At 40.3% G+C, this 21,743-nt stretch overlaps 1 protein-coding gene across 2 annotated transcripts in view; it reads left to right on the forward strand.

Annotated features, from left to right (window-relative positions):
• The window catches only part of sh3kbp1 (SH3-domain kinase binding protein 1), a 62,287-nt gene that overhangs the window by 9,634 nt on the left and 30,910 nt on the right, over positions 1–21,743 (forward strand). For both annotated transcript variants that reach the window (XM_062985608.1, XM_062985609.1), the window contains exon 2: positions 9,287–9,444. In XM_062985608.1, the coding sequence (XP_062841678.1) occupies positions 9,287–9,444 (158 nt within the window). The remainder of the gene's footprint in view (positions 1–9,286; positions 9,445–21,743) is intronic.

Here is a 21,743-nt window from a genome sequence, read left to right on the forward strand (position 1 = left end):
CTGCTATATTTAGGCCTCTGTAGGGTTCCCTGATAGTGCTCCAATCACTAGCCATTATCATCTCTGTGTGCATTAGCTGTAGGACTGGAACCAGATACAGTTCCAGTATATTTCAAGTTAGTCACACATCGATCTCTATTTTCCTCGTCTCATTGTGCAACTAGATAAGTTAAGGTTAACGTACCGGACTAACCCTAACCCTAAGGTTGCTGATTTAAACCGAATCATTGCCAAGTTGCCACTGTTGGGCCCCTGAGCAAGGCCCCTAACCCTCACTTGCTCAAATTGTAATACTTGACAGGCAGTGGCAGCATTGCAGTTAAGGTACTGGACTAGTTGCAGTAGCATTGCAGTTAAGGTTTCTGGTTCTAGCCGAGTTGTCACCAAGCTGCCACTGTTGGGCCCCTGAGCAAGGCCCCTAACCCTCACTTGCTTAAACTGCAATTGGTCAAGATTAGGTTAAATGTATTACGTTATGGGCAGGGGTAGCTTAGCGGTTAGGGTACTGGACTGGTATACTAAAGCTTCACCATTGCCAAGTTGCCACTATTGGGCCCCTGAGCAAGGCCCCTAGCCCTCACTTGCTCAAATTTTATTACTTGACAGGCAGTGGCAGCATTGCAGTTAAGGTACTGGACTAGTAATCCTAAGGATGCTGGTTCAAGTCGAATCGTCACCAAGCTGCCAATGTTGGGCCCCTGAGCAAGGCCCCTAACCCTCACTTGATCAAATTGCAATTGGTCACAATTTGGTTAAATGTACTATGGTATGGACAGTGGTATCTTAGCAGTTAGGGTACTGGACTAGTATTCTGAAGCCCCGCCATCGCCAAGTTGCCACTATTGGGCCCCTGAGCAAGGCCCTTAACCCTCACTTGCTCAAATTGTATTACTTTACAGGCAGTGGCAGCATTGCAGTTAAGGTACTGGACTAGTAACCCTAAGGACACTGGTTCAAGCCGAATCATCGTCAAGTTGCCACTGTTGGGCCCCTGAGCAAGTCCCCTAACATTCCACATAATCATAATTGTACGCTTTTAGGCTTTAGCCCGTAAAGATGGCGCTTAATGAGCGGTAACGACAGACATCAGATGATTGATGAAGCACCTCACAGAGTCCCAGACGTCAGCCGTGTTACCGTCCCTGTGATCCAGCGGAGTACCCGAGCCTACCTTTAAATCTACAGCACACACCCAGCGTACAGCGGTGAAGTAACTGAGCGTGGAGCGCGTTTATTTATAGACGAGCTACTGAGATGGTTAGCGGTGGCATAACAAGGGCGACGTAATTAATCTAATCTATATGTGCTGCGTTCAGAAGACCGGCGTGAAGAGTGGTTCCTCAAAGTTTATTTATTTACTTATTTATTTATCTTTATTTTGTTTGTTTCCGCATTCCTTCTGCAGTTTGCACGACACCTTCTGACTGTTTCAGCCAGACAGCAGGATCGGGACTCCGCCCAGGGAGGTTTTAGAGAACGTTTTAAATATATATTTGCTCCTGGCTAGCACCTGCTTCCTCCTAGACATGTAGAGCTAACCAAACAAGGCCAGGAGCAGATTTTTACAGAGTACCCAATGTACGACAGAACACGCTATACCCTATGTAATCCTTCAACAGTCCTGCCAACGAACTGCTTATCTATCTGTCTGTCTGTCTATCTGTGTATCTATCTATCTATCTATCTATCTATCTATCTATCTGTATGACTGTCTGTCTGTCTATCTGTGTATCTATCTATCTGTATGTCTGTCTGTCTGTCTGTCTATCTTTTTATCTATCTGTCTATTTACCTGTCTGTGGCTGTCTGTCTATCTATCTAGCTGTCTATTTATCTATCAGTTTGTCTGTGTATCTATCTGTCTGTCTATCTGTCTGTGGCTGTCTATCTATCTATCTATCTATCTATCTATCTATCTATCTATCTATCTATCTATCTATCTATCTATCTATCTATCTATCTGTATGTCTGTCTGTCAGTCTATCTTTTTATCTATCTGTCTATTTACCTGTCTGTGGCTGTCTGTCTATCTATCTAGCTGTCTATTTATCTATCAGTTTGTCTGTGTATCTATCTGTCTGTCTATCTGTCTGTGGCTGTCTATCTATCTATCTATCTATCTATCTATCTATCTATCTATCTATCTATCTATCTATCTATCTATCTATCTATCTATCTATCTATCTGCCTGCCTGCCTGCCTGCCTGCCTTTTTGTCTGTTTGTCTGTCTGCCTGTCTGTCTATCTGTCTACATGAAGTCCTTCAACACTCTGTCTGATCTGAGACACAGAATGGATGCGTAATAACAGACTGGATGTAGTTCTGAAAGAAATAAAACACTGAACAGAAACCGGAGATAGTGTGTGTGTGTGTGTGTGTGTGTGTGTGTGTGTGTGTGTGTGTGCGGAGCAGCTGGGATGTGCATACGTGGTGGCGGAAAAAAAAGAAAAGCCGGAGCCAGAAGAATCTGTAAAAGCAAAACCTCTGTGGGAGTGGAAGAGGAATTCCACTCCGAGTGAATGGCTGTGTGTGGGGGGAGGGAGGGGGGGGGGCGACATTTGGAGGGTATCAGTATAAACACAACAAGTATACATTATGTCACAATTCAAACTTTGAGGCACCCCGGTAAAACAGAAAGAGAACTCGGCAAACAGGAAGTGGAAACTCATCAGTCGTGATCCAGACGACCGTCTGGTATCCACGGTGTCTCATCCTATCTTCGGTCCACACTTCCTCCCTTGAACGTTTATGTCAGACAAGTGTACCTAATAAAGTGCTCAGTGAGTGAATTAGAACATTGATTGTAAGCCAAGCTGACCTCTACAAAACATTGCTCTTTTGACTGAGTGGGCACAAATTCCCACAGTCTGACACCGAAATCTCATGGAAAACGGAGATGGAGATAAGTGTAGCTGTAACAGCCGCAAACGTGGGGAAAAGCAGAGGTCAGAGGTCAGTGGCCGTGGATTTGTACCGGTCACTGAGGAGATCGCTCACCCCTTTACCCCGCACCCCTCCCTTTCCGAAATGAGTCGAAGGGTGGAAAGAAGGGGGCTTACAAAATATTCATGTGCATTCTAAGTAGGGTATTGTCTTCAGCCTCAGGCTGTGTGTGTGTGTGTGTGTGTGTGTGTGTGTGTGTGTGTGTGTGTGTGTGTGTGTGTGTGTGTGTGTGTGTGTGATGTGGAAACAGGAGTGGGTGGGATCCGGTGGTCTCACATGGACCGGCTCATGACTCACGACCCACGTCACTGCGGAGCTCATTAACCCCTGGCGTTATACTAGCGTTCCCATGGTTACCCTTCCATTCTCACCCTATGCAAAAAGTGCTGACTCCCACAATGCCCCTGTTTTTTTTTTTTACGTCACCTGCTTATGTTTTAAGATAGATGGCACATCGTAGAATGTATGGCCGCTCAGTAGCTGCGTCTGTATTGTTTTACTTCACCCTTTTGAGCAGCTTGTTTGTTTACGGGACTGCTTGATGAACTTGATTTATTGAGAATAGATATATCAACATAATATATATAATTATGTTAATATAATATATATAATGATGTTAATATAATATATATATATAATTATGTTAATATAATATATATATATAATTATAAATATTTTAATATAATATGTATAATTATAATTATTTTAATATAATATATATAATTATGTTAATATAATATATAATTATGTCTATAATATATATAATTATAATTATTTCAATATAATATATATATATATATTATAATATATATAGTTATATTAATACAATATATATAATTATGTTAATATAATATATATAATTATGTAATACAATATATATAATTATAATTATTTTAATATTATATATATATATATATATATATATATATATATATATATAAATTTTTTTTATAATATATATAATTATATTAATACAATATATGTAATTATGTTAATATAACATATATAATTATGTTAATATAACGTATATAATTATGTTAATATAATATATAATTATGTTAATATAATATATATAATTATGTTAATATAATATATATAATTATAATTATTTTATTATAATATATATACAGGTCCTTCTCAAAAAATTAGCATATTGTGATAAAGTTCATTCTTTTCCATAATGTAATGATAAAAATAAAACTTTCATATATTTTAGATTCATTGCACACCAACTGAAATATTTCAGGTCTTTTATTGTTTTAATACTGATGATTTTGGCATACAGCTCATGAAAACCCAAAATTCTCAAAAAATTAGCATATTTCATCCGACCAATAAAAGAAAAGTGTTTTTAATACAAAAAAAGTCAACCTTCAAATAATTATGTTCAGTTATGCACTCAATACTTGGTCGGGAATCCTTTTGCAGAAATGACTGCTTCAATGCGGCGTGGCATGGAGGCAATCAGCCTGTGGCACTGCTGAGGTGTTATGGAGGCCCAGGATGCTTCGATAGCGGCCTTAAGCTCATCCAGAGTGTTGGGTCTTGTGTCTCTCAACTTTCTCTTCACAATATCCCACAGATTCTCTATGGGGTTCAGGTCAGGAGAGTTGGCAGGCCAATTGAGCACAGTAATACCATGGTCAGTAAACCATTCACCAGTGGTTTTGGCACTGTGAGCAGGTGCCAGGTCGTGCTGAAAAATGAAATCTTCATCTCCATAAAGCTTTTCAGCAGATGGAAGCATGAAGTGCTCCAAAATCTCCTGATAGCTAGCTGCATTGACCCTGCCCTTGATAAAACACAGTGGACCAACACCAGCAGCTGACATGGCACCCCAGACCATCACTGACTGTGGGTACTTGACACTGGACTTCAGGCATTTTGGCATTTCCTTCTCCCCAGTCTTCCTCCAGACTCTGGCACCTTGATTTCCGAATGACATGCAAAATTTGCTTTCATCCGAAAACAGTACTTTGGACCACTGAGCAACAGTCCAGTGCTGCTTCTCTGTAGCCCAGGTCAGATGCTTCTGCCGCTGTTTCGGGTTCAAAAGTGGCTTGACCTGGGGAATGCGGCACCTGTAGCCCATTTCCTGCACACGCCTGTGCACGGTGGCTCTGGATGTTTCTACTCCAGACTCAGTACACTGCTTCCGCAGGTCCCCCAAGGTCTGGAATCGGCCCTTCTCCACAATCTTCCTCAGGGTCCGGTCACCTCTTCTCGTTGTGCAGCGTTTTCTGCCACACTTTTTCCTTCCCACAGACTTCCCACTGAGGTGCCTTGATACAGCACTCTGGGAACAGCCTATTCGTTCAGAAATTTCTTTCTGTGTCTTACCCTCTTGCTTGAGGGTGTCAATGATGGCCTTCTGGACAGCAGTCAGGTCTCAGCCTCAGGAATCTTTTGCATGTGTTTAGAGTTAATTCGTTGATTCAGATGATTAGGTTAATAGCTCGTTTAGAGAACCTTTTCATGATATGCTAATTTTTTGAGATAGGAATTTTGGGTTTTCATGAGCTGTATGCCAAAATCATCAGTATTAAAACAATAAAAAACCTGAAATATTTCAGTTGGTGTGCAATGAATCTAAAATATATGAAAGTTTAATTTTTATCATTACATTATGGAAAATAATGAACTTTATCACAATATGCTAATTTTTTGAGAAGGACCTGTATATAAATATATGTTAATACAATATAATTATTTTAATATAATATATATATACAGTGTATCACAAAAGTGAGTACACCCCTCACATTTCTGCAGATATTTAAGTATATCTTTTCATTAGACAACACTGACAAAATGACACTTTGACACAATGAAAAGTAGTCTGTGTGCAGCTTATATAACAGTGTAAATTTATTCTTCCCTCAAAATAACTCAATATACAGCCATTAATGTCTAAACCACCGGCAACAAAAGTGAGTACACCCCTAAGAGACTACACCCCTAAATGTCCAAATTGAGCACTGCTTGTCATTTTCCCTCCAAAATGTCATGTGATTTGTTAGTGTTACTAGGTCTCAGGTGTGCATAGGGAGCAGGTGTGTTCAATTTAGTAGTACAGCTCTCACACTCTCTCATACTGGTCACTGAAAGTTCCAACATGGCACCTCATGGCAAAGAACTCTCTGAGGATCTTAAAAGACGAATTGTTGCGCTACATGAAGATGGCCAAGGCTACAAGAAGATTGCCAACACCCTTAAACTGAGCTGCAGCACAGTGGCCAAGATCATCCAGCGTTTTAAAAGAGCAGGGTCCACTCAGAACAGACCTCGCGTTGGTCGTCCAAAGAAGCTGAGTGCACGTGCTCAGCGTCACATCCAACTGCTGTCTTTAAAAGATAGGTGCAGGAGTGCTGTCAGCATTGCTGCAGAGATTGAAAAGGTGCGGGGTCAGCCTGTCAGTGCTCAGACCATACGCCGCACACTACATCAAATTGGTCTGCATGGCTGTCACCCCAGAAGGAAGCCTCTTCTGAAGTCTCTACACAAGAAAGCCCGCAAACAGTTTGCTGAAGACATGTCAACAAAGGACATGGATTACTGGAACCATGTCCTATGGTCTGATGAGACAAAGATTAATTTGTTTGGTTCAGATGGTCTCAAGCATGTGTGGCGGCAATCAGGTGAGGAGTACAAAGATAAGTGTGTCATGCCTACAGTCAAGCATGGTGGTGGGAATGCCATGGTCTGGGGCTGCATGAGTGCAGCAGGTGTTGGGGAGTTACATTTCATTGAGGGACACATGAACTCCAATATGTACTGTGAAATACTGAAGCAGAACATGATCCCCTCCCTCCGGAAACTGGGTCGCAGGGCAGTGTTCCAGCATGATAATGACCCCAAACACACCTCTAAGACGACCACTGCTTTATTGAAGAGGCTGAGGGTAAAGGTGATGGACTGGCCAAGCATGTCTCCAGACCTAAACCCAATAGAACATCTTTGGGGCATCCTCAAGCGGAAGGTGGAGGAGCACAAAGTCTCGAATATCCGCCAGCTCCGTGATGTCGTCATGGAGGAGTGGAAAAGCATTCCAGTGGCAACCTGTAAAGCTCTGGTAAACTCCATGCCCAGGAGAGTTAAGGCAGTTCTGGGAAATAATGGTGGCCACACAAAATATTGACACTTCAGGAACTTTCACTAAGGGGTGTACTCACTTTTGTTGCCGGTGGTTTAGACATTAATGGCTGTATATTGAGTTATTTTGAGGGAAGAATAAATTTACACTGTTATATAAGCTGCACACAGACTACTTTTCATTGTGTCAAAGTGTCATTTTGTCAGTGTTGTCCCATGAAAAGATCAACTTAAATATCTGCAGAAATGTGAGGGGTGTACTCACTTTTGTGATACACTGTATATATATATTAGGGCTGTCGAAGTTAACGCGATAATAACGCATTAACGCGATTTCAATTTAACGCGATTAAAAATAATAGTGCCGTTAACGCAAATTCTAGTTAATGTTGAGACTTGACTGGTAGAACTACAACGCTCGGTTACATTATGTTAACATTATGTTAAAACAAACGTTTTAATGTCGGACTTGCCACTGTTTTTCATTTGCGGTTTGTTAGCATAATGTAACCGAGCGTTGTAGTGATGCACTTATAAAGAAATAAATACACGCTATATTCACAAGTTGTCGGGAGCAGAACACTTTTATTAACTTATTCTGTTAAGGTACCAAATACCGGAAAGCTGAGTCAAGCACGTTAGTCCATGAACTATGGAAGCCCCAAAGGGTCAAAACACACTCACTTCGTGTAGAAACGGCCATCAAACCATTGTCACAATACAACCACAGAAAAGCCTGTTACAATAACTACGCCTTATCCCACCTAAAGCACCGCTGATCTACAATGTTTGCTGATGGAGAAATTCTAAACTACAATCTGACATTTACTGCCTAATATGTGAGTGAATAAACTCCCTTACAGTTTTCTCTTGTCCCAGCAGTTTTTAACATAAGTACATTTAGCATAAAATGTGTTCACCATTTTAATTGTAACATTTCACATAAAAATCCTTGTTTTCTATAACATTTACACAGATTTTTTTTAATGCGATTAATCGCGATTAACTATATGAAATTCTGAGATTAATCGCGATTAAAAAATCGTTTGACAGCCCTAATATATATATATATACATATAATATATATTTATATATATTGTATATATAGATATACAATTATTTTCATACAATATATATAATCATGTTAATATAATATATATATATATATATATATACGTATATATATATATGTATATATATATGTATATATATATTTATTTATAATTATGTTAATGTAATATATGTAATTAGGCATAAAATTAAGAATCGGTTTATATTTCATTTATTTTTTTTCTATTTTATTTAAAATATAATATATATATAATATATGTATATAAATATATATTAATACAATATAATTATGTTAATATAATATATATATATATATATATATATATATATATACATATAATATATATATATATATTGTATATATAGATATACCTGTACAATTATTTTCATACAATATACTGTATATAATCATGTTAATATAATTTAAATATATATATATATATATGTATATATGTATATATTTATTTATAATTATGTTAATGTAATATATATAATTAGGCATCAAATTAAGAATCGGTTTATATTTGATGTATTTTTTTTTTCTATTTTATTTATACGTTCTCTCCTTTAAGTCTTCCGCTGAGTATATTCACCTGACACATGCTCCCTCCGATGCGTTCCCAGTCCACCAACCCCTTTTTATTCACCTGTACTTCGGTGGATTTGCACTTGAGGCCAGTCTTGCACATGGTGATCTCCACGTTCCTCCAGTTCTGCACAGGCCTCTCAGGCTACTAACCAGGGTTCTTACACAGAGTCAAAGACCCCACCCCGTATCCTTTTTTTAGTATGTGTTTTCCCACAAAGCAGACTAGTGGCTGATTTTGTGCCTGCTAGGGGGCACCCAGCCGAGATTCGAACTTTCTGATTCTGCGCTGTCGTAGGTTGTGTTTATACTCGTCAGCAAAGCGAACCATGGTGCGAGCGGTGACGAGAGCGCTTGATTAGGGGGTCTTGGTCCATTTATGAATCGTTTCTTCAACACAATACAAACCAGAGGCATCTAAATAAACCAAACACATTATGATGTCACAAGACACAGTGTGGGAACACATTGGAATCAGCCTGACTGTGAGAATCCAATGCTGGTGGGTGTAAAGAACAATTCGTGAAGGGGCGGGTGCAACTATCAGAGGAATCATAATAACCAATCTGAATGTTGTTTCTTGTGCCTTTTCAGTGGAGGCCATAGCGGAGTTCGACTACCAGGCCCAGCACGATGACGAGTTGACCATCGCCGTCGGCGACATCATCAGCAACGTCAGGAAGGATGAGGGGGGCTGGTGGGAGGGCGAGGTGGACGGCCGGAGGGGCCTGTTTCCAGATAACTTCGTCAGGGTGAGTCGGTCCCGTCCGTTGCCTTTCTCCCACGTGACCTCTGACTCTCGCCGCCAACCTAATGAGCGTACATGTTCAGCGTGACTGTGCATGTTAATGCAGCTGACTGTAAATGACTGTAAATGGTTAGGGGGGTGTGTATGTGTTTGTGTGTGTGAAACTCTGCAGGCTGCAGCGAATGCTGACTGTGGCTTACGGATGGGTGAGCTGCAGTGTTGCAGAATGCAGGGTACTCAGGCTGAACAGGATGCCGCGTTGAGCGTTGACTGTGCGCCTGTTAAACACGGTCGCTTCCAAAATGCAGTCGAATTTCACTCGTCTGAGGCGAGACGAGGTAAACAGGGTCTGAATTCGTAGACGCCTTAAAATGCTCCTACTGAGGTGCCTTAATTCTAAACGATAATCTGACTGAATAACGAGGGAGCGTCCGATGCTTCCTTAGCGCTGAAGGCAATCCCAGCATTCAGTGCAACACAACTTCTCACAAAAGAGTTTATTTTAAATGTATGGGAGTGTTCGAGTTTTGCTACAAGCTCGTGTTTTTAGTTCTGCTTCATCTGAATGACTTCCTCTTTTACACATTACTGCACATCCTGTATCTGTCCATCAGTGAGGTTTTAGGTTTAAGACTATAAATAAAGCCTGGCAGAAGTGCTCTTTTAAACTGACCCCAGTCAAAGGAGCTTTAAACACCGTGAGCTTTGTGGGCATCATGGTTTACCGAAAAAAGTGGCAAACTAGAACATCTGCACCTGAAAGCTTGAGTGAAGATTTTGCTTATCACAGCTTGCTTGACTGTGAGCAGTGACGCCTTAATTTCAGCAACTGCTTTATATGTACATCTATATATATATATATATATATATGTATAAACATATACAAATATATATATACATACATGAACTTTGTGTATATACTATATAGTATGTAAATATGTGTGTATGTATATATATAGCTACATATATATTTATATATAAGAAGCTGCTGAAATATACATATATACACAACACGTGTGTGTATATATAAATATACATATAGTATAAAATATATACACAATACAGTATGTAAATGTGTGTATATATGTGTGTGTGTGTGTACTGTGTGTATATACTGTATATATACCATACATATATAAGAAGCTGCTGATATACACATATATACATGTGTACATACATACACACACACATAAAATATATACCTTAAATATATATATATATATACAGTGTATCACAAAAGTGAGTACACCCCTCACATTTCTGCAAATATTTCATTATATCTTTTCATGGGACAACACTATAGAAATAAAACTTGGATATAACTTAGAGTAGTCAGTGTACAACTTGTATAGCAGTGTAGATTTACTGTCTTCTGAAAATAACTCAACACACAGCCATTAATGTCTAAATAGCTGGCAACATAAGTGAGTACACCCCACAGTGAACATGTCCAAATTGTGCCCAAAGTGTCAATATTTTGTGTGACCACCATTATTATCCAGCACTGCCTTAACCCTCCTGGGCATGGAATTCACCAGAGCTGCACAGGCTGCTACTGGAATCCTCTTCCACTCCTCCATGATGACATCACGGAGCTGGTGGATGTTAGACACCTTGAACTCCTCCACCTTCCACTTGAGGATGTGCCACAGGTGCTCAATTGGGTTTAGTCCATCACCTTTACCTTCAGCTTCCTCAGCAAGGCAGTTGTCATCTTGGAGGTTGTGTTTGGGGTCGTTATCCTGTTGGAAAACTGCCATGAGGCCCAGTTTTCGAAGGGAGGGGATCATGCTCCGTTTCAGAATGTCACAGTACATGTTGGAATTCATGTTTCCCTCAATGAACTGCAGCTCCCCAGTGCCAGCAACACTCATGCAGCCCAAGACCATGATGCTACCACCACCATGCTTGACTGTAGGCAAGATACAGTTGTCTTGGTACTTCTCACCAGGGCGCCGCCACACATGCTGGACACCATCTGAGCCAAACAAGTTTATCTTGGTCTCGTCAGACCACAGGGCATTCCAGTAATCCATGTTCTTGGACTGCTTGTCTTCAGCAAACTGTTTGCGGGCTTTCTTGTGCGTCAGCTTCCTTCTGGGATGACGACCATGCAGACCGAGTTGATGCAGTGTGCGGCGTATGGTCTGAGCACTGACAGGCTGACCTCCCACGTCTTCAACCTCTGCAGCAATGCTGGCAGCACTCATGTGTCTATTTTTTAAAGCCAACCTCTGGATATGACGCCGAACACGTGGACTCAACTTCTTTGGTCGACCCTGGCGAAGCCTGTTCCGAGTGGAACCTGTCCTGGAAAACCACTGTATGACCTTGGCCACCATGCTGTAGCTCAGTTTCAGGGTGTTAGCAATCTTCTTATAGCCCAGGCCATCTTTGTGGAGAGCAACAATTCTATTTCTCACATCCTCAGAGAGTTCTTTGCCATGAGGTGCCATGTTGAATATCCAGTGGCCAGTATGAGAGAATTGTACCCAAAACACCAAATTTAACAGCCCAGCTCCCCATTTACACCTGGGACCTTGACACATGACACCAGGGAGGGACAACGACACATTTGTGCACAATTTGGACATGTTCACTGTGGGGTGTACTCACTTATGTTGCCAGCTATTTAGACATTAATGGCTGTGTGTTGAGTTATTTTCAGAAGACAGTAAATCTACACTGCTATACAAGCTGTACACTGACTACTCTAAGTTATATCCAAGTTTTATTTCTATAGTGTTGTCCCATGAAAAGATATAATGAAATATTTGCAGAAATGTGAGGGGTGTACTCACTTTTGTGATACACTGTATATATATATATATATATATATATACTGTATATATATGTGTGTGTGTGTGTGTGGCATTTAGCTGCTGCTGATATACACATATATACACATGTGTACATACACACATATACAGTGTATCACAAAAGTGAGTACACCCCTCACATTTCTGCAGATATTTAAGTATATCTTTTCATGGGACAACACTGACAAAATGATACTTTGACACAATGAAAAGTAGTCTGTGTGCAGCTTATATAACAGTGTAAATTTATTCTTCCCTCAAAATAACTCAATATACAGCCATTAATGTCTAAACCACCGGCAACAAAAGTGAGTACACCCCTTAGTGAAAGTTCCTGAAGTGTCAATATTTTGTGTGGCCACCATTATTTCCCAAAACTGCCTTAACTCTCCTGGGCATGGAGTTTACCAGAGCTTCACAGGTTGCCACTGGAATGCTTTTCCACTCCTCCATGACGACATCACGGAGCTGGCGGATATTCAAGACTTTGCGCTCCTCCACCTTCCGCTTGAGGATGCCCCAAAGATGTTCTATTGGGTTTAGGTCTGGAGACATGCTTGGCCAGTCCATCACCTTTACCCTCAGCCTCTTCAATAAAGCAGTGGTCGTCTTAGAGGTGTGTTTGGGGTCATTATCATGCTGGAACACTGCCCTGCGACCCAGTTTCCGGAGGGAGGGGATCATGCTCTGCTTCAGTATTTCACAGTACATATTGGAGTTCATGTGTCCCTCAATGAAATGTAACTCCCCAACACCTGCTGCACCCATGCAGCCCCAGACCATGGCATTCCCACCACCATGCTTGACTGTAGGCATGACACACTTATCTTTGTACTCCTCACCTGATTGCCGCCACACATGCTTGAGACCATCTGAACCAAACAAATTAATCTTGGTCTCATCAGACCATAGGACATGGTTCCAGTAATCCATGTCCTTTGTTGACATGTCTTCAGCAAACTGTTTGCGGGCTTTCTTGTGTAGAGACTTCAGAAGAGGCTTCCTTCTGGGGTGACAGCCATGCAGACCAATTTGATGTAGTGTGCGGCGTATGGTCTGAGCACTGACAGGCTGACCACCCACCTTTTCAATCTCTGCAGCAATGCTGACAGCACTCCTGCGCCTATCTTTCAAAGACAGCAGTTGGATGTGACGCTGAGCACGTGCACTCAGCTTCTTTGGACGACCAACGCGAGGTCTGTTCTGAGCGGACCCTGCTCTTTTAAAACGCTGGATGATCTTGGCCACTGTGCTGCAGCTCAATTTCAGGGTGTTGGCAATCTTCTTGTAGCCTTGGCCATCTTCATGTAGCGCAACAATTCGTCTTTTAAGATCCTCAGAGAGTTCTTTGCCATGAGGTGCCATGTTGGAACTTTCAGTGACCAGTATGAGAGAGTGTGAGAGCTGTACTACTAAATTGAACACACCTGCTCCCTATGCACACCTGAGACCTAGTAACACTAACAAATCACATGACATTTTGGAGGGAAAATGACAAGCAGTGCTCAATTTGGACATTTAGGGGTGTAGTCTCTTAGGGGTGTACTCACTTTTGTTGCCGGTGGTTTAGACATTAATGGCTGTATATTGAGTTATTTTGAGGGAAGAATAAATTTACACTGTTATATAAGCTGCACACAGACTACTTTTCATTGTGTCAAAGTGTCATTTTGTCAGTGTTGTCCCATGAAAAGATATACTTAAATATCTGCAGAAATGTGAGGGGTGTACTCACTTTTGTGATACACTGTATATGTATATACACGTAAAATATATACCATATATATATATATATATATATATATATATATATATATATATAATGTGTGTGTGTGTGAAGACACTTTCATCCAAAAGGATTTACAATTATGAGCATTTACAATTCAAGCAATTGAGGGATAAGGGCCTTACTCAGGGGCCCAACAGCGGCAACTTGGTGACGATGGGGTTTTAACCAACAACCTTCTGATTACTAATCCGGTACTTTAACCGCTGAGTTATCACTGCCCCTCATGACAGCTCTTTTTTCAATGCTCAGGTGGCGCAGCGGTGAAAAACAGGCAGGGCGACACACATGCCGACTCACGGTTTAATATAGTAGATCCCTCCACTGTCACATGATCAACTGCTATGGGGGGGGGGAGTGGTTCTAATGTTTTGGCTCATCTGTGTTTGTGAACTCCCCTGATTGAACTGACCTTTTGAATCCCGAACCGCGGGTTTGCGGTGTAACTTTCTACCCTGCGCTAGTGCCGGACAACCAACCGAGGGAAGTATAAACTTCCTCTGACACCACAGGAACAGGAAGAGAGAGCAAGATGGCATCAGAAACAGGAAGAGCTACGCGAGGAGAGATGCTATCGACGCATCAGGGACGCAATCAGACATCACGATCAAATATCAAAACGGTCTCAGTTTTAGTTATACTGACTTATTAATGCTGTCCTGTGTTCCTCTTTACTGATGTGTGTTTGTACACCAAACGTAAGGCGGTGTATTCAAGGTATTCAATTAATGCCGAAGGGGATCCCCAAACTGTTGCCGTAAAGTGAAAGTGGGAAGGTTGGGGGGGGAGGGGTCGCAGGTCTGAACTGAGTGTGGAAAAGCAAATGTGATCTGTGTGCTAACTCATTTTGTCATATAAGCCATATAAGTGTGTGTGTGTGTGTGTGTTTCTGAGAAGCAAAGTCATATCCACAGGTGTTTCCTGTTTCATAAACCTCTCTGTAAATCTCACCACAATCATTTTTTGGAGCTTTAAAAGAGTAAATTTTTATTAAAATTTTGCCATTTTTATTTACATTATTCTTAGGATTCAGGTTCAGCCAAAGGTGCAATGGTTTGTGTGGTGTGTCTGTGTTTGTATGTTGTGTGTCTGTGTTTGTGTTTTGTGTCTGTGTGATGTGTCTGTGTTTGTGTGATGTCTGTGTTTGTGTGTTGTGTCTGTGTCTGTGTGATGTGTCTGTGTTTGTATGTTGTGTCTGAGTTTTGTGGGTCTGTGTTTGATCTGTTTGTGTGTTTTGTGTGTCTGTGTTTGTTGTGTATGTGTTTTGTGTGTATGTGTTTTGTGTTTGTGTGTTGTCTGTGTTTGTGTGTTGTGTCTGTGTGATGTGTCTGTTTGTGTGATGTGTCTGTTTGTGTGATGTGTCTGTGTTTGTGTGTTGTGTCTGTTTGTGTGTTGTGTCTGTGTGATGTGTCTGTGTTTGTGTGATGTGTCTGTGTTTGTATGTTGTGTCTGAGTTTTGTGGGTCTGTGTTTGATGTGTTTGTGTGTTTTGTGTGTCTGTGTTTGTTGTGTATGTGTTTTGTGTGTATGTGTTTTGTGTCTGTGTTTGTGTGTTGTGTCTGTGTGATGTGTCTGTGTTTGTGTGTTGTGTCTGTGTTTGTGTGTTGTGTCTGTGTGATGTGTCTGTGTTTGTGTGATGTGTCTGTGTTTGTGTGTTGTGTCTGTGTGTTGTGTCTGTGTGATGTGTCTGTGTTTGTGTGATGTGTCTGTGTTTGTGTGATGTGTCTGTGTTTGTGTGTTGTGTCTGTTTGTGTGTTGTGTCTGTGTGATGTGTCTGTGTTTGTGTGATGTGTCTGTGTTTGTGTGATGTGTCTGTGTTTGTATGTTGTGTCTGAGTTTTGTGGGTCTGTGTTTGATGTGTTTTGTGTGTCTGTGTTTGTTGTGTGTGTGTTTTGTGTGTATGTGTTTTGTGTCTGTGTTTGTGTGTTGTGTCTGTGTGATGTGTTTGTGTGTTGTGTCTGTGTTTGTGTGTTGTGTCTGTGTGATGTGTCTGTGTTTGTGTGATGTGTCTGTGTTTGTGTGTTGTGTCTGTTTGTGTGTTGTGTCTGTGTGATGTGTCTGTGTTTGTGTGATGTGTCTGTGTTTGTGTGATGTGTCTGTGTTTGTATGTTGTGTCTGAGTTTTGTGGGTCTGTGTTTGATGTGTTTTGTGTGTCTGTGTTTGTTGTGTGTGTGTTTTGTGTGTATGTGTTTTGTGTCTGTGTTTGTGTGTTGTGTCTGTGTGATGTGTTTGTGTGTTGTGTCTGTGTTTGTGTGTTGTGTCTGTGTGATGTGTCTGTGTTTGTGTGATGTGTCTGTGTTTGTGTGTTGTGTCTGTTTGTGTGTTGTGTCTGTGTGTTGTGTCTGTGTGATGTGTCTGTGTTTGTGTGATGTGTCTGTGTTTGTATATTGTGTCTGTGTTTGTTGTGTCTGTTTTCTGTGTTTGTGTTTTGTGTTTGTATGTTGTGTCTGTTTGTATGTTGTGTCTGTGTTTGTATATTGTGTCTGTGTTTGTTGTGTCTGTTTTCTGTCTGTGTTTGTGTTTTGTGTTTGTATGTTGTGTCTGTGTTTGTGTCTGTTTGTGTCTGTGTTTGGTTTGTGTGTTGTCTGTGTGTTGTGTCTGTGTTTGTGTGTTGTGTCTGTGTTTGTATGTTGTGTTTGTGTGTTATGTCTCTGTTATGTCTGTATGTTGTGTTGGTGTTTTTAAAGGCCAAACTTCAAAGTGTTTCAATCATGGAGTCACAGATGTGGAACAGCTGCAGATGGTTTGGTTATAAAGTGCTGGGTGTTGTGTCTGTGTTTGTGTGTTGTGTCTCTGTTTGTGTGTTGTGTTTGTGTGTCTGTGTTTGTATTTTGTTTCTGTTTGTTGTGTCTGTGTTTGTTTATTGTGTTTCTGTTTGTGTGCTGTGTTTGTGTGTTGTGTCTTGTTTCTGTGTTTGTGTGTTGTGTCTGTGTGTGTCAGTGTTTGTATTTTGTTTCTGTTTGTGGTGTCTGTGTTTGTTTATTATGTCTGTTTGTGTTCTGTGTTTGTGTGTTGTGTCTGTGTTTGTGTGTCTGTTTTTGTGTTTGTGTGTCTGTTTTTGTGTGTTGTTGTGTGGTGTGTGTTTTTGTGTGTCTGTGTTTGTATTTTGTTTCCATTTGTGGTGTCTGTGTTTGTGTATTATGTCTGTGTTTTTTGTCTGTTTGTGTGTTGTTTCTGTGTTTGTGTGTCTGTTTTTGTTTATTGTGTCTCTGTGTGTTGTGTTTGTGTGTTGTGTCTGTGTTTGTTTGTTATGTCTCTATGCTTGTTTTTCTGTTTTTGTCTGTTTGTGTGTTCTGTGTTTGTTGTGTCTGTGTTTGTGTGTTATGTCTCTGTTATGTCTGTATGTTGTGTTGGTGTTTTTAAAGGCCAAACTTTAAAGTGTTCCAATCGAGTCACAGACGTAGAACAGCCACGGAAATCATTTTAATAAAGATTTTTTTTGTATCTTCTATCTCATTGTTTGACTCTAATCAATCTAGAAGTGTGATGATTGTATTGCTTCAGAGCGGCAGCGGGCAATCCCGCAGCTGGCTTCCTGTCAGCGTGATCCATTCCGGCCGGGCATCGTTCCTGCTTCCTGTCACTCGGATGCGGGAACAGTAGATAATCCGGGCTCCTCTGAGAGTAAATGAGAGGTGTAATCGGCCGACAGTCGAGTGGAAAATCGGTGCTTTCAATCTTCCTTCCTATCGTTTTTTTGCTGATTCGGATGAGTGAAGCGGGGAACGAGCCATATCTCATTTTCAATTACGCTGGCTCAGGGATCTGCATATTTGCACAGGAGAGAGGCTCATTTACTGTCCCGCGCCAACCCCCCCTCATCACCGAATTTCTGGAGACTGGGAATTTTTATCCTCTCCTGTGAGTCACGATCACAATCATATATTTACATCATGTTCCTGCTGCTAGAGCTTCACTTTTATCTCTTTGCACTCAAATTCAAAAAAGATTGATGTAGGAAATATGCAATAATTCACCCGGCCCCCGATCCAAGACCTTGATCTGACTGAGCTGCTGCTGAGGAACTTCAAGTTCAGCCAAAATATTTTGTAATGGTTTAATTTTAAAGAGCAGGTGGTGTGTCTGTGTTTGTGTGATATGTCTGTATTTGTTGTGTCTGTGTGATATGTCTGTATTTGTTGTGTCTGTGTGATGTGTCTGTATTTGTTGTGTTTGTGTTTGTTGTGTCTGTTTGTGTGTTGTCTGTTTATTTGTGTTTGTTGTGTTTGTGTGATGTGTTTGTGGTGTCTGTTAGTTTGTGATGTATTTGTGTTTGTTTATTGTATTTGTTTGATGTGTCTGTGTTTGTATTTGTTTGTTGTGTCTGTTTTTTGTAATGTGTTTGTATTTGTTTGTTGTGTTTGTGTGATGTAAATATTAGTTGTGTCTGTGTTTGTGTGATGTTTGTGTCCGTTTGTGTGATGTTTGTGTGTCTGTGTTGTGTGATGTGTTTGTGTGTTGTGTCTGTGTTTGTTTGATGTGTTTGTTTGATGTGTTTGTTTGTATCTGTGTTTGTGATGTGTTTGTGTGATGTGTTTGTGTGTCTGTGTTTGTGTGATGTAAGTTTGTTGTGTCTGTGTTTGTGTTTGTTTGTGTCTGTTTGTGTGATGTGTTTGATGTGTTTGTGTGTCTGTGTTTGTGTGATGTGTTTGTGTGTTGTGTCTGTTTGTTTGATGTGCTTGTTTGTATCTGTGTTTGTGATGTGTTTGTGTGATGTGTTTGTGCGTCTGTGTTTGTGTGATGTGTTTGTGTGTTGTGTCTGTTTGTTTGATGTGTTTGTTTGTATCTGTGTTTGTGATGTGTTTGTGTGATGTGTTTGTGTGTTGTGTCTGTTTGTTTGATGTGTTTGTTTGTATCTGTGTTTGTGTGATGTGTTTGTGTGTCTGTGTTTGTGTGATGTAAGTTTGTTGTGTCTGTGTTTGTGTGATGTTTGTGTCTGTGTTTGTGTTTGTTTGTGTCTGTTTGTGTGATGTGTTTGATGTGTTTGTGTGATGTGTTTGTGTGTTGTGTCTGTGTTTGTTTGATGTGTTTGTGTCTGTGTTTGTGATGTGTTTGTTTGATGTGTTTGTGTGATATTTGTGTCTGTGTTTGTGTGATGTGTTTGTGTCTGTGTCTGTGTTTGTTGTGTGTGTTTGTGATGTGTCTGTGTTTGTTGTGTCTGTGTAATGTGTGTGTTTGTTGTGTCTGTTATTGTGTTTTGTTTGTTATATCTGTGTGTTGTGTCTGTTTTGTGGCTGTGTTTGTGTTTTTGTCTGTCTTTGTGTGTTGTGTCTGTCTGTTATGTGTATCTGTTGTGTTTATGTTTTTGTTTGTAAAGTATGTTTGCTGTGTTTGTGTATCTGTTGTGTTTATGATTTTGTTTGTAATGTATGTTTGCTGTGTTTGTGTATAGTTGTTGACTCTAAAGCTGTAATCCAGACTCGGTAGCTCATTGCCGTGTCCGAACAGTCGTGACTCTCTGCGGTAGATTAGATTAAATAAATTAATGTGGATCTGAATAGAATCAGGAGGTCTTTTGGTGGCAAATTCAATTTGAGGTGATTGACCTTTTCCAGCCTTCTCCCAGTTTAATAGGCTGGTAACTGATACTGGAAATGGACTGGTCTGTTAGCTGGGATCAAGTATCAGTCTGCCTCACTCTTATATAATCATCAAATATAGCGGCTTGCTATAGCATAAACTCACTGAGCACTTAGTTAGGTACATCTGTCTATTGTGTACATACATACAGATGAACACACACTACTGTTATGCCATGTCATACACACACTATACCATGTCATACACACACTACTATGTAATACACACGCTTTTGTCATACACACACTACCATATAATACACACACTATACCATGTCATATACACACTACTATGTAATACACACACTACTATGTAATACACACACTACTGTTATGCCATGTCATACACACACTAAAACATGTAATACACACACTACTATGTAATACACATGCTTTTGTCATACACACACTACTATGTAATACACATACTACCATGTAATACACACACTGTACCATGTCATATACACACTACCATGTAATACACACACTATACCATGTAATACACACACTACCATGTAATACACACACTATACCATGTCATATACACACTACTATGTAATACACACACTACTGTTATGCCATGTCATACACACACACTAAAACATGTCATACACACACTATACCATGTAATACACTCTACTGTTGTACCATGACATACACACACACTATACCATGCCATACGCACACTACTGTTTCACCATGTCATACACACACACACACACTATAGCATGTCATACACACACTATTCCATGTTATACACACACTACTGTTTTACTATGAAATACACACACTCTATACTAGAGATGGGACGATCGATCGGCTACGAATCGGTATCGGCCGATTTTTAATCAAAATATGCTATCGGCGATCGGCGATATTTCCTAAAAGTAGCCGATCCGATCGTGTGCTATATAAAGATCACGTTAAGTTAACAGCTCAGTGGATTGATCCAGACTTTGAGCTACGAAGCACCAACCATCACATCACCATTCATCAACAATCGTACAGAAACCATCGTGAAAGCTCTTACGATGTAATTTTGCTGATTGTAATATTTACTTTAAAAAGATAATTCAACCCGGTCACATCTGAGTCGATTCTATCAGCACGTTATATAAACTCCTGGTTCACTTTGGTAAATCGTAAGCGGTTCTTACTTGTGATGTAGATGAGAACAGAAAACGTTACAGAGCCAATCAGAGGCAAAAGTTTATTCATTACCAAATTCGTTAGTTCAGGATCATCTGCTGAACTTTTAGAAAACTTTTAGCTCCTTAGACGGAACGAGTCTGACTCGGTTACAGATCTGTGGTAATAGCAGTTTAATTAAGCTTTTTAATGAAGCTTTTTAATGTAAGAGTCACACACAATGTTCTGTAGTAGCTGGTGTTTATTTAAAACCACGACATTTAATTAATAACAGTAAACACGGAGAGATAACTGAGAAGAGAAACTTACGCTTCACATAAAAACGAATCAACTCATGAATCAATGAATCACTTATAGCGATACTGTGAACTCTGCGTCTCTGTAACTCTGTAACTGCGTCTCTTCTAAAGGCACAAACACACACACACACACGCTGCTCCGGTTTATCTTTACTGTGAGGCTCTTTTTAAGTTTATTTACTGCTAATACCCCCCCTCCCCCGATCGGAATCGGCTATCGGCCGATGTCCCTGAAAGGAGATCGGAGATCGGAATCGGTGCCAAAAACCCCGATCGGTCCATCTCTACCATGTCATACACACACTATACCATGTTAAACACACTTTTTATTATGCTATACCATGTCATACACACACACACACACACACACACACACACACACTATATCATGTCGTATACACACATTACTGTTTTACCATGACATACACACACACTATACCATGTCATACACACACTGTACTATGTCATACATGCACTACTGTTTTACTATGACATACACACACTCTAAACCATGTCATATACACACTATACCATGTCATACACACGCTACTATGTCATACACACACTACCTTGTAATACACATACTACACCATGTCATATACACACTATACCACGTAATACACACACTTTACCATGTAATACACACTATATGGGCCTCTTTCAAACATACAA

This window comes from Trichomycterus rosablanca, chromosome 23 (genome assembly GCF_030014385.1).
Source record: "Trichomycterus rosablanca isolate fTriRos1 chromosome 23, fTriRos1.hap1, whole genome shotgun sequence".
Lineage (NCBI taxonomy): Eukaryota > Metazoa > Chordata > Actinopteri > Siluriformes > Trichomycteridae > Trichomycterus > Trichomycterus rosablanca.